The 13,549-nt window shown below is 46.7% G+C and overlaps 1 protein-coding gene across 1 annotated transcript in view; it reads left to right on the plus strand.

Moving 5' to 3' along the window:
* Positions 1 to 1,725: 1,725 nt before the first annotated feature.
* Positions 1,726 to 13,549, plus strand: part of ism1 (isthmin 1) — a 105,364-nt gene continuing 93,540 nt past the window's right edge. Inside the window, exons 1-2 of the mRNA XM_064924481.1 lie at positions 1,726 to 2,497; positions 2,722 to 2,993. Coding sequence (XP_064780553.1) covers positions 2,853 to 2,993 — 141 coding nt within the window. The 5' untranslated portion in view covers positions 1,726 to 2,497; positions 2,722 to 2,852. The remainder of the gene's footprint in view (positions 2,498 to 2,721; positions 2,994 to 13,549) is intronic.

The raw sequence follows: 13,549 nt of genomic DNA on the forward strand, positions 1-13,549 counted from the left end.
AGCCTAGCAGTAACTGAGTCAGTCACCCACTGTAGCCTGGCTGTAACAGAGTCAGTCACCCACTGTAGCCTGGCAGTAACAGAGTCAGTCAGTCAACCACTGTAGCCTAGCAGTAACAGAGTCAGTCACCCACTGTAGCCTGGCAGTAACAGAGTCAGTCACCTACTGTAGCCTGGCAGTAACAGAGTCAGTCACCCACTGTAGCCTGGCAGTAACAGAGTCAGTCAGTCACCCACTGTAGCCAAGCAGTAACAGAGTCAGTCACCCACTGTAGCCTGGCAGTAACAGAGTCAGTCATCCACTGTAGCCTAGCAGTAACAGAGTCAGTCAGTCAGTCACCCACTGTAGCCTAGCAGTAACTGAGTCAGTCACCCACTGTAGCCTGGCAGTAACAGAGTCAGTCAGTCACCCACTGTAGCCTGGCAGTAACAGAGTCAGTCATCCACTGTAGCCTAGCAGTAACAGAGTCAGTAAGTCACCCACTGTAGCCTGGTAGTAACAGAGTCAGTCATCCACTGTAGCCTGGCAGTAACAGAGTCAGTCAGTCACCCACTGTAGCCTGGTAGTAACAGAGTCAGTCATCCACTGTAGCCTGGCAGTAACAGAGTCAGTCACCCACTGTAGCCTGGCAGTAACAGAGTCAGTCATCCACTGTAGCCTAGCAGTAACAGAGTCAGTAAGTCACCCACTGTAGCCTGGTAGTAACAGAGTCAGTCATCCACTGTAGCCTGGCAGTAACAGAGTCAGTCATCCACTGTAGCCTAGCAGTAACAGAGTCAGTCATCCACTGTAGCCTGGCAGTAACAGAGTCAGTCACCCACTGTAGCCTGGCAGTAACAGAGTCAGTCAGTCAGTCACCCACTGTAGCCTGGCAGTAACAGAGTCAGTCACCCACTGTAGCCTGGCAGTAACAGAGTCAGTCACCCACTGTAGCCTGGCAGTAACAGAGTCAGTCAGTCAGTCACCCACTGTAGCCTGGCAGTAACAGAGTCAGTCACCTACTGTAGCCTAGCAGTAACAGAGTCAGTCACCCACTGTAGCCTAGCAGTAACAGAGTCAGTCAGTCACCCACTGTAGCCTAGCAGTAACAGAGTCAGTCACCCACTGTAGCCTAGCAGTAACAGAGTCTGTCACCCACTGTAGCCTTGCAGTAACACTCAGTCAGTCACCCACTGTAGCCTGGCAGTAACAGAGTCAGTCACCTACTGTAGCCTAGCAGTAACAGAGTCAGTCACCTACTGTAGCCTAGCAGTAACAGAGTCAGTCACCCACTGTAGCCTAGCAGTAACAGAGTCAGTCACCTACTGTAGCCTAGCAGTAACAGAGTCAGTCAACCACTGTAGCCTGGCAGTAACAGAGTCAGTCACCTACTGTAGCCTAGCAGTAACAGAGTCAGTCAGTCACCCACTGTAGCCTAGAAGGCTGGCGAAACAATTCATTTTGCTAATGAAGCATAATAGCTTCAATCTATCATGTATCATTTGTCATATCTTCACTTTTAAAGTCAATATGATCAGTTAATGCAATAACATCGAGCACATATGCAGATGGCGGGCTACAGTGTCCAGTGGGTTGACTGTGGCTTGCATGTTATCCGCGCCATGCTGAGTTGCATTGCCACCGTCCCTCTCGTGTCACCGGCGCTGAAAGGATAGAAAGGGTTAAATTAAGAAACGGGGTGGGGGGGGGGGGGGGGGGGGGGCTTGACAGCAAACCAGAAGAGGGGCGTATACAAACACTTTCGCCTACAGGAGAGTGCTGCGAGAGAAAAACAGCGTGTATACAGTGTGGACAGGCTCTCGTTTGGTTTTACACTTTTTGGACACGGTGAGAGCTGAGGGACGCACTTGACGCTTGGATCGGAAGGCTTCTGGTTTTACACTGCGGAGAATAGCCAGCAGCATGATTCGCGACTGGATGGATAACGGTTGTGCTTGAAAGGGAGAACTCCTCAAACTAGTTGTTTTTTCTTCTTCCGGGAGATCCACTTTTTGGGTGGTGTGATGGTGTGCCAAAGGTGTACCACACCAACGCGTTAATCGCCATCTGCGAATTCAATATGACGCTTTTGGATAGATGATAGCCCAGATAATGGGCGGGAGGGAGAATGTGTCCAAAATATCAAAACCAAGGAGTCCTGCGTACCACAGATGAGAGAGAAGAGAGCAAGACGGTCTGATTGTAAGGCGAGGAAAAGGTTTAATTCTGGTAAAAAAGGTGGAGAACGTGGCGCCGGAAACACCGGGCTGCAACTCTCTTGATAGAAGACTCTACCTGGAGTGCAACACGCGATAAGACTACATGTTTTTTTTAACATAGTATACACGTTGGGCGCAACAAACTAACAAATAATTCCGTAGTTATTTCATTACTTTACCCATGGGCAGTTTTACACAGTCGCCCTGACAGCATTTTGCAGAAATAACTTTGGAGACCCACTCCGACATAGAAGAGGCATATCATCCACGGGGATACCAAAGGAAACCTGAACCTCGCTGTATGGACCTTTAAAAAAAACTTTGATCGTTTTTACACATTGAATCTGAACCCACTTTTTGTTCCACTTGAAGACTGCTCTCCACCGACGCTGATCTGATATTAATGAACCTAACATAACCACGTGGTCCCAAACTTGACATTTTGACCGATTTGTTTTTCTTGATTCCTCTATTCTCCTTCCCCCCCACCCCTTTCCCCTTAAAATTGTAATTCTGAATCCAGAAGTGGCTCCGAAGTGGTGTTGCGGCTCCTCGCCCGCAGCGGATCCGGAGCTGGGAGTGTCTGCAGCGGGAGGAGCTGGCGGAGGACCCCCTGCATCACCGCAGGGACCAAAGACCGGTCAGGTGAAAAGGATGGTTCGATTGGCGGCAGAACTCTTGTTGCTTTTAGGACTTCTACTTCTTACCTTACATATCACCGTGTTACGGAGCAGCCCGTTACACCAAGGGAATTTTACTTTGAGCCAGGATCAGCAGGATACGTTGCTCGCAGAGGTGAGTGCTATTTATAAATCGGTGTCATTCTATCAGAACCGGTAGTATATATTGATGGGGCTCTTTCGGCTTTTGAGTTTGGGGTTAGAGCTTAAAATGGAGAATAAACCTCTAACTTCTATTCTGCAGAAGTTGATAGGCCACAGCATCAGTTGACAGGGGCTCTTTGACTACACTGTAAAGGGGTAATGGCTACACTGTAAAGGGGTAATGACTACGCTGTAAATGTGTAATGACTATGTTGTAAAGGGGTAATGACTAAACTGTAAAGGGGGTAATGACTACACTGTAAAGGGGGTAATGACTACACTGTAAAGGGGGTAATGACTACACTGTAAAGGGGGCAATGACTACACTGTAAAGGGGGTAATGACTACACTGTAAAGGGGGTAATGACTACACTGTAAAGGGGTAATGACTACACTGCAAAGGGGGTAATGACTACATTGTAAAGGGGTAATTACTACGTTGTAAAGGGGGTAATGACTACACTGTAAAGGGGAAATGACTAGGTTGTAAAGGGGTAATGGCTACGTTGCAAAGGGGTAATGACTAAGTTGTAAAGGGGTAATGACTACACTGCAAAGGGGGTAATGACTACACTGCAAAGGGGGTAATGACTACACTGCAAAGGGGGTCATGACTACATTGTAAAGTGGTAATGGCTACACTGTAAAGGGGTAATGACTACTCAGTAAACGGGTAATGACTACACTGCAAAGGGGGTCATGGCTTCACTGTAAAGGGGTAATGACTACATTGTAAAGGGGTAATGACTACACTGCAAATGGGGTAATGACTACACTGTAAAGGGGCATGCCTACATTGTAAAGGGGTAATGACTACACTGTAAAGGGGTAATGACTACATTGTAAAGGGGTAATGACTACACTGCAAATGGGGTAATGACTACACTGTAAAGGGGCATGACTACATTGTAAAGGGGTAATGACTGCACTGTAAAGGGGTAATGACTACATTGTAAAGGGGTAATGACTACACTGTAAAGGGGTAATGACTACATTGTAAAGGGGTAATGACTACATTGTAAAGGGGTAATGACTACATTGTAAAGGTGTTATTATGAGTTTGACAGCAATTTACAGGCAAGTAACATTCTGTGTGTAATATTACAGTACAACAACTGTTATATATATATATACGGTATTAAAGCAAGTAATGTGTAATGACACACAGTAAAATACTGTAAAATTGACTGTATTATACTGTAAAAAAAAGAAAAGTAATTGCTACTGTAATCGTAGTTAATGAATGAATGAAATTCATTGAGGGGACGGGTTTTGTATTTCACAGATTTTCCTGTAATTACAAGTTATTTGGCGCGAGCTCGGTAAAGTGTTTACACATTACAGAGTATTAATGAATAATGAGTGTTTTTATATCACTTGGCCCATTCTAGAGGCCTTAACAACGTCTTCCAAACTGGCAGCGACGACAGGGCAAAACAGACCGACAGGACACAACAAAATGCTCACCCGTTAAAAGTTGAAGACTAGCTGCCTTGTACATTGTAAATTGATTGGGTACTTTAACCACACAGGAGGCCAGGCACCAAAGGCTGAGATTACATCAATCCATTTATTTATTCATTTTGACATTTGTTGGTATTTTTTTGTCTATTAATGTTAGTGTTTTCATAAAGTAAACATATAAATATCAACAATGTAATAAAAAAATATATTTTTTCTTTCGTTTATCATGCTACAATCATACAGATGCTCGGGAATTTTTTAACCACGCTTAAAATGAACATTACATCAAACATTTCAAAGTTTCACATCGTTTAAAAGCCCATTTCACAAAGAATGTTTACAAACTCACTGTATTTAGTATCTTCTTTGGAGAGATGGTGATTGGTTTTAAATAGGGGTTTGGTCGTCTAAATTCAGTGTACAATTGGCCCAGCGTCGTCCGGGTTTGGCCTGGGTAGGCCGTCATTGTAAATAAGAATTTCTTCTTAACTGACTTTCCTAGTTAAATAAAGATTATTTAAATAAATAAATCAAAATATTATAATTCAGTTAAAACTGTGAAAGATAACCCTCAATGTAGCCTATAGATATAAATTGCACAATAATTATACATTGATGGATTTTGTTTAAGGTATCGTTTTGTCTTTATTCAACCCACTGGGGGTTATGAGTCAACTCGCGCATCACTATTAATAAAAACTAAAATAAAAACTGCATAGAACCATTTAAAGGGATAGTTTGGGATTTTGGCAGTGCCTTCAGAAAGGATTCATACCCCTTGACTTATTACACATTTTGTTGTGTTATACCCTGAAATCTAAAAGGATTACATATGTTTTGATGTTGTTGTACCCATTTACACACAATACCCCATTATGACAAAGTGAAAACATATTTTTAGATATTTTAGCAAATGTATTTCAAATGAAATACAGAAATATCTAATTTACATAAGTATTCACACCCCTGAGTCAATACTTTGTAGAATCACTTTTGGCAGCGATTACGGCTGTGAGTCTTTCTGGGTAATTCTCTAAGAGCTTTCCACACCTGGATTGTGCAACATTTGCCCATTTATTTTGAAATTCTTAAAGTTCTGCCAAGTTGGTTGTTGATCATTTCTAGACAGCCATTTTCAGCTCTTACCAAGTAGATTTATGTCAACACTGTAACTCTGCCACTCAGAAACATTCACTGTCTTCTTGGTAAGCCCTTCAGTTAGAGCCCTTCAATTAGAGCCCTTCAATTGGAGCCCTTCAGTTGGAGCCCTTCAATTGGAGCCCTTCAATTAGAGCCCTTCAGTTGGAGCCCTTCAATTGGAGCCCTTCAATTAGAGCCCTTCAGTTGGAGCCCTTCAATTAGAGCCCTTCAGTTAGAGCCCTTCAGTTAGAGCCCTTCAGTTGGAGCCCTTCAATTAGAGCCCTTCAGTTGGAGCCCTTCAGTTGGAGCCCTTCAGTTAGAGCCCTTCAGTTAGTCCTTCAGTTAGAGTCCTTCAGTTAGAGCCCTTCAATTAGAGCCCTTCAGTTGGAGCCCTTCAGTTGGAGCCCTTCAGTTAGAGCCCTTCAGTTGGAGCCCTTCAGTTGGAGCCCTTCAGTTGGAGCCCTTCAATTAGAGCCCTTCAGTTAGAGCTGTTCAGTTGGAGCCCTTCAGTTGGAGCCCTTCAGTTGGAGCCCTTCAGTTGGAGCCCTTCAGTTGGAGCCCTTCAGTTGGAGCCCTTCAATTAGAGCCCTTCAGTTAGAGCTGTTCAGTTGGAGCCCTTCAGTTGGAGCCCTTCAGTTGGAGCCCTTCAGTTGGAGCCCTTCAGTTGGAGCCCTTCAATTAGAGCCCTTCAGTTGGAGCCCTTCAGTTGGAGCCCTTCAGTTGGAGCCCTTCAATTGGAGCCCTTCAGTTGGAGCCCTTCTGTTAGAGCCCTTCAGTTGGAGCCCTTCAGTTGGAGCCCTTCAATTAGAGCCCTTCAGTTGGAGCCCTTCAGTTGGAGCCCTTCAGTTGGAGCCCTTCAGTTGGAGCCATTCTGTTAGAGCTGTTCTGTTAGAGCCCTTCAATTAGAGCCCTTCAATTGGAGCCCTTCAGTTGGAGCCGTTCAGTTGGAGCCCTTCAGTTGGAGCCCTTCAGTTGGAGTCCTTCAGTTGGAGCCCTTCAGTTGGAGCCCTTCAGTTGGAGCCCTTCAGTTGGAGTCCTTCAGTTGGAGCCCTTCAGTTGGAGCCCTTCTGTTAGAGCCCTTCTGTTAGAGCCCTTCTGTTAGAGCTGTTCAGTTGGAGCCATTCAGTTAGAGCCCTTCAGTTAGAGCCCTTCAGTTGGAGTCCTTCAGTTGGAGCCCTTCAGTTAGAGCCCTTCAGTTGGAGCCCTTCAGTTAGAGCCCTTCAGTTGGAGCCCTTCAGTTGGAGCCCTTCAGTTAGAGCCCTTCAGTTGGAGCCCTTCAGTTGGAGCCCTTCAGTTGGAGCCCTTCAGTTGGAGCCCTTCTGTTAGAGCTGTTCAGTTGGAGCCCTTCTGTTAGAGCCCTTCTGTTAGAGCCCTTCAGTTAGAGCTGTTCAGTTAGAGCGCTCTCTCTCCCACACTTCCACCACACTGCTGTTGCTTTAATTTTAATCCACCACCATGCAGTTTTACAGCCAAAAGAAACCATATTTTTTGTCTCCCCCTTTTACTCATATTTTCTCCCCTCTTGATGCCTGAAAATGTGTCTGTTTGTTCAGGCATCCACCTATTCAATTGGTGAGGTTTTAACCAGGTCAGTATTGTTAATACCCTAGTATTTATTTGTACCTTTATTTAACTAGGCAAGTGAGTTAAGAACAAATTCTTATTTAAAATGACAGTGTATTAACTGCCTTGTTCAGGGGCAGAACAACAGATTTGAACCTTGTCAGCTCGGGGGATTTGATCTAGCAACCTTCTGGTTACTGGCCCTACGCTCTAACCACTTGGCTACGTACCGTCCCTACACTCTAACCACTAGGCTACCTGCCGTCCCTACACTCTAACCACTAGGCTACCTGCCGTCCCTACACTCTAACCACTAGGCTACCTGCCGTCCCTACACTCTAACCACTAGGCTACCTGCCGCCCCTACACTCTAACCACTAGGCTACCTGCCGCCCCCACACTCTAACCACTAGGCTACCTGCCGTCCCTACACTCTAACCACTAGGCTACCTGCCGCCCCCACACTCTAGCCACTAGGCTACCTGCCATCCCTACACTCTAACCACTAGGCTACCTGCCGTCCCTACACTCTAACCACTAGGCTACCTGCCCCCCCTACATTCTAACCACTAGGCTACCTGCCGCCCCTACACTCTAACCACTAGGCTACCTGCCGCCCCTACACTCTAATCACTAGGCTACCTGCCCCCCTACACTCTAACCACTAGGCTACCTGCCGCCCCTACGCTCTAACCACTAGGTTACCTGCCGTCCCTACACTCTAACCACTAGGTTACCTGCCGCCCCTACGCTCTAACCACTAGGTTACCTGCCGTCCCTACATTCTAACCACTAGGTTACCTGCCGTCCCTACACTCTAACCACTAGGCTACCTGCCGCCCCTACACTCTAACCACTAGGTTACCTGCCGTCCCTACACTCTAACCACTAGGTTACCTGCCGTCCCTACACTCTAACCACTAGGCTACCTGCCGCCCCTACACTCTAACCACTAGGTTACCTGCCGTCCCTACACTCTAACCACTAGGCTACCTGCTGCCAGTAGGACTCACCACCACCAGAATCACTTGAACTGACATTCTAATTCTGTGGTTTTAGCAGAACATCTAAAAGAGCCACAGTAGAGGACAGGACAGGACAGATGGTTAGACGTCTATAGCAGCCAGAAGGCTGGTTTAACTCTTCAGTAGAGGACAGGACAGGACAGGACAGGGGGTTAGATGTCTATAGCAGCCAGAAGGCTGGTTTAACCCTTCAGTAGAGGACAGGACAGGACAGGGGGTTAGATGTCTATAGCAGCCAGAAGGCTGGTTTAACCCTTCAGTAGAGGACAGGACAGGACAGGACAGGGGGTTAGACGTCTATTGCAGCCAGAATGCTGGTTTAACCCTTCAGTAGAGGACAGGACAGGACAGATGGTTAGACGTCTATAGCAGCCAGAAGGCTGGTTTAACTCTTCAGCAGAGGACAGGACAGGACAGAGGGTTAGACGTCTATAGCAGCCAGAAGGCTGGTTTAACTCTTCAGTAGAGGACAGGACAGGACAGATGGTTAGACGTCTATAGCAGCCAGAAGGCTGGTTTAACTCTTCAGTAGAGGACAGGACAGGGGGTTAGATGTCTATAGCAGCCAGAAGGCTGGTTTAACTCTTCAGTAGAGGACAGGACAGGACAGGGGGTTAGATGTCTATAGCAGCCAGAAGGCTGGTTTAACCCTTCAGTAGAGGACAGGACAGGACAGGGGGTTAGACGTCTATAGCAGCCAGAATGCTGGTTTAACCCTTCAGTAGAGGACAGGACAGGACAGAGGGTTAGACGTCTGTACCAGCCAGAAGGCTGGTTTAACTCTGCAGTAGAGGACAGGACAGGACAGGGGGTTAGATGTCTATAGCAGCCAGAAGGCTGGTTTAACCCTTCAGTAGAGGACAGGACAGGACAGGACAGGGGGTTAGACGTCTATAGCAGCCAGAATGCTGGTTTAACCCTTCAGTAGAGGACAGGACAGGACAGAGGGTTAGACGTCTGTACCAGCCAGAAGGCTGGTTTAACTCTTCAGTAGAGGACAGGACAGAGGGTTAGACGTCTATAGCAGCCAGAAGGCTGGTTTAACTCTTCATTAGAGGACAGGACAGGACAGAGGGTTAGACGTCTGTACCAGCCAGAAGGCTGGTTTAACTCTTCAGTAGAGGACAGGACAGAGGGTTAGACGTCTGTACCAGCCAGAAGGCTGGTTTAACTCTTCAGTAGAGGACAGGACAGAGGGTTAGACGTCTGTACCAGCCAGAAGGCTGGTTTAACTCTTCAGTAGAGGACAGGACAGAGGGTTAGACGTCTGTACCAGCCAGGAGGCTGGTTTAACTCTTCATTAGAGGACAGGACAGGACATGACAGAGGGTTAGACGTCTGTACCAGCCAGAAGACTGGTTTAACTCTTCAGCAGAGGACAGGACAGGATAGAGGGTTAGACGTTTTGTATTAGCCAGTAGTGCACTATACATGGAATAGGATGCTATTTGGGACACAGCCCAGAATCCAACCTCAGGGTTAAGAGGGGTCTAGAATCAACAGGGCGGTTCTGAGGGATGCTGTTACATTAAGCAGCCCCCCCCTCTCTCTCTCCCTCCCTCAGCTCTGTTTGATGTATTTATAGCGTGCCACTGAAATACCCTTGTCACTCACTGCCCCGCTACACAACAACAATGATAAATGGGGATTCGTGACAGACGTGGGTTCAATACTACTTGAAATCATTTCACATACTTCAGCTGTGCTTAATTGACCTGACCTGTTGCAATGGATTCAATAGCCCCCCCAAAAAACCCACCCACCGGGCGGCACTTCAAAAGATTTCAAATACTGTTTCAATCCAGGACTGATTCATGCCTGGTGGTTGGTGGGTTAGGGGTGAGCTAAGAAAGGCGTTCTTCCTAAAGGGACACATTTCGGTGTGAAAGTAAGTGAGAAGAATTAACGGTGTACAATGTGGAGATGAACAGAGCGTCACACGTGGGACATCAGGGAATGCTGTTTTTTTATCATGAGATGTGGCTTACAGACAATAAAGACGACCCTGCTATACTTCTGAGAAGTGTCGAGGGGGGGGGGTGTTTCTCCATAGGTTAGTCCTGGTGGATCGAATTTGAAAACATTGCGAGCTCCTGTTCACCCGACCTGGAGTTTCTGATGCTAAAATGCCAACCCCACTATATGCCAAGGGAATTTCACGTGTGTTATTATCACAGCTGTGTACATACCGCCACAAGCAAACGCCAAGGCAGCACTCAGCTAACTGTAAAAGCTCATTATCCAGCAAGAATCCTCTCACCCAGAAGCAGTCTTTATTGTCACGGGTGACTTTAACCAAGCCTGTCTAAAACCAATATTTCCCAAAATATTACCAACCATGTATCCTCCCCATAGGAGGATCCAGTGTGCTTTACCATGTACACACAAACATCCATGATGCAAAGCCATACCCCACCCCCAATTTGTCCAATTAGATCACGTCTCTCTGTTCCTACACCTCGCCTACAAGCAGAAACTCTAGAGGGAGCCACCAACACAGAGAATAGTGAGGCGCTGGACAGAGGAGGCAGACTCCATGCTGCAGGACTGTTTAGAGAATAGTGATTAGAATATGTTCAAAGATTAATCCACCCAGGACTCATCCATCAACATTGAGGAATATACATAGTCAGTCAAGCTTCATTAGGAAATGTGTTGATGATGTTGTACCCACAATAACAATCCGGACTTACCCCAACCAAAAACCCTGGATGAACGGAGATATCCGTACAATGCTGAGAGCCCGTACTGCAGCATTCAATGTCAACAGAACAAACCCTGATGACTTGGTCGCACGCAAAACATACAAGGCAAGCAGGTACGAGCTCTGCGAATCCATTAAGGATGCAAAAAGACAATACAGACTCAAACTTCAATTGATGTTCGACAACTCCGGCTCGCAGCACGTGGCAAGGACTACCGACTATCACAGACTACAAATGGAAATCCAGGATGCAAATCCAGCTGTGCGTTGCACACCTCCCAGATGAGATTAACACATTCTATGCTCGCTTCAAGGCAGACAATACCAAGTCATCCAGGAGGACTCTCGTTGTTCCGGACAACCAGGTGCTTTCACTCTTCGAGGCTGATCCAATTTTCCTACTGCTGCAACAGATCCACGGAAGATGCCATTTCCATCACTATTCACATGGCCGTAACACACCAGGACAAGAGGAACACCTATGTGAGAATGCTGTTCATTGACTACAGTTCATTATTCAACACTGTTGTTTCCTTCCAAGATTGACAACAAGTTCAGAGCCCGGGGTCTGGACACCTCTGCAACTGAATCCTGGACTTCCTGACTGGCAGACCACATGCTGTGAGGATTGGCAACAACACCTCCTCCACACTGACTCTTAACACAGGGCCCCCCAGGGGTGTGTCCTCAGCCCTCTGCTGTACTCCCTGTTCACCCACAACTGACTATTAACACAGGCCCCCCCAGGGTTGTGTCCTCAGTCCTCTTGCTGTACTCCCTTAGGGGCCCCCCAGGGGTGTCTCAGTCCTCTGCTATACTCCCTTAGGGGCCCCCCAGGGTTGTGTCCTCTCCTCTGTTGTACTCCCTTAGGGGCCACCCAGGGGTGTGTCCTCAGTCCTCTGTTGTACTCCCTGTTCACCCACGACTGTGAGGCTTTTCACGACACCAACTCCACCATCTAGTTTGCTGACGACACCACGGTTGTTGGCCTGATAACCAGCAATGAAGAGTCAGCCTATAGGGAGGAGGTAAGTGAATTGGAATTGGAGTGCCAGGACACCAACCTCTCCCTCAACGTCGGCAAAAACAAAGGAGTTGATTGTCGGCTTCAGGAAGCAGAGGAGGGAACATGCCCCGATCCACATCGATGGGACTACAGTAAAGAGAGTCAGCAGTTTTAAGTTCCTCGTTGTCCGGATCACAGAGGATTTGACATGGACCAACAACACCACCACTCTGGTCAAGAGGGTGCAACGGCGCCTCTACTTCCTAAGGCGGTGAAGAAATGCTGGTTCCTCTCCAAATATTGGACTATAATTGTGCCTTCCTGTATTACACTGATGCTAAAATGTTTATTCTACTCTAATGCCATTTTCTTTATGTTCATATTCTTATCTTTTATTGTTTCTTATTGTTGTTGAATTGTCCAGAAGGAATCTGCAGGTAAGCATTTGGTTGGACGATGTGTACCATGTGTACTGTACATACGACATTGTCCAGAAGGAATCTGCAGGTAAGCATCTGGTTGGACGATGTGTACCATGTGTACCGTACATACGACATTGTCCAGAAGGAATCTGCAGGTAAGCATCTGGTTGGACGATGTGTACCATGTGTACCGTACATACGACATTGTCCAGAAGGAATCTGCAGGTAAGCATTTGGTTGGACGATGTGTACCATGTGTACCGTACATACGACATTGTCCAGAAGGAATCTGCAGGTAAGCATCTGGTTGGACGATGTGTACCATGTGTACCGTACATACGACATTGTCCAGAAGGAATCTGCAGGTAAGCATCTGGTTGGACGATGTGTACCATGTGTACCGTACATACGACTAATACTGTAAACTTGGAGGAGCAAGGCTTTGATGTCCATGAATGTTCTGCTGATTAAAAACAACCTGCGGTAAATATCTCAACAACACAATTAGATTCAGGTATAGCAGTCCTGTTTTCTGTGATTTGATTGGCTAGCTGCAGCATATTCGGCAGAGCCACAGGAATAGGAAATATCCCAGGAATTTACAGAGTGTGTGTCGCACTGCAGAATGTTGGAACAGACTTGGAATAGTTTATGACTGTTCCAACACTACGCACAAGAACAAGAGAACGGGAGCCAAGGGAAGCCGTTCCAAGAGAGAAGAGGGCCACTTGGGCCAGTTAAAGTACAAATATCACCCCCAAATATCACCCCCAAATATCACCCCTAAATATCACCCCCAAATATCACCCCTAAATATCACCCCCCAAATATGACTCCCAAATACCACCTCTAAATATCACCCCCAAATATCACCCCTAAATATCACCCCTAAATATCACCCCCAAATATCACCCCTAAATATCACCCCCCAAATATGACTCCCAAATACCACCTCTAAATATCACCCCCAAATATCACCCCAAAAATCACCCCCAAATATCACCCCCAAATATCACCCCTAAATATCACCCCTAACCTGTCAGGAGAGGATATCAAGTTATGTCTGGTGTATGGTTAAAGGACAGTTGTGGTTTGGAACAGGAAAACCCTGATGTGAGACCAATCTATTTGTGCTGTCTTGCCAGCTCCTGGGGTCATTTTCATACCAATTAAGATGGTCACAGAAGTTGGGCCATGATCAGA

The sequence above is a fragment of the Oncorhynchus masou genome, chromosome 18 (assembly GCF_036934945.1).
Source record: "Oncorhynchus masou masou isolate Uvic2021 chromosome 18, UVic_Omas_1.1, whole genome shotgun sequence".
NCBI classification, from domain to species: Eukaryota; Metazoa; Chordata; class Actinopteri; order Salmoniformes; family Salmonidae; genus Oncorhynchus; species Oncorhynchus masou.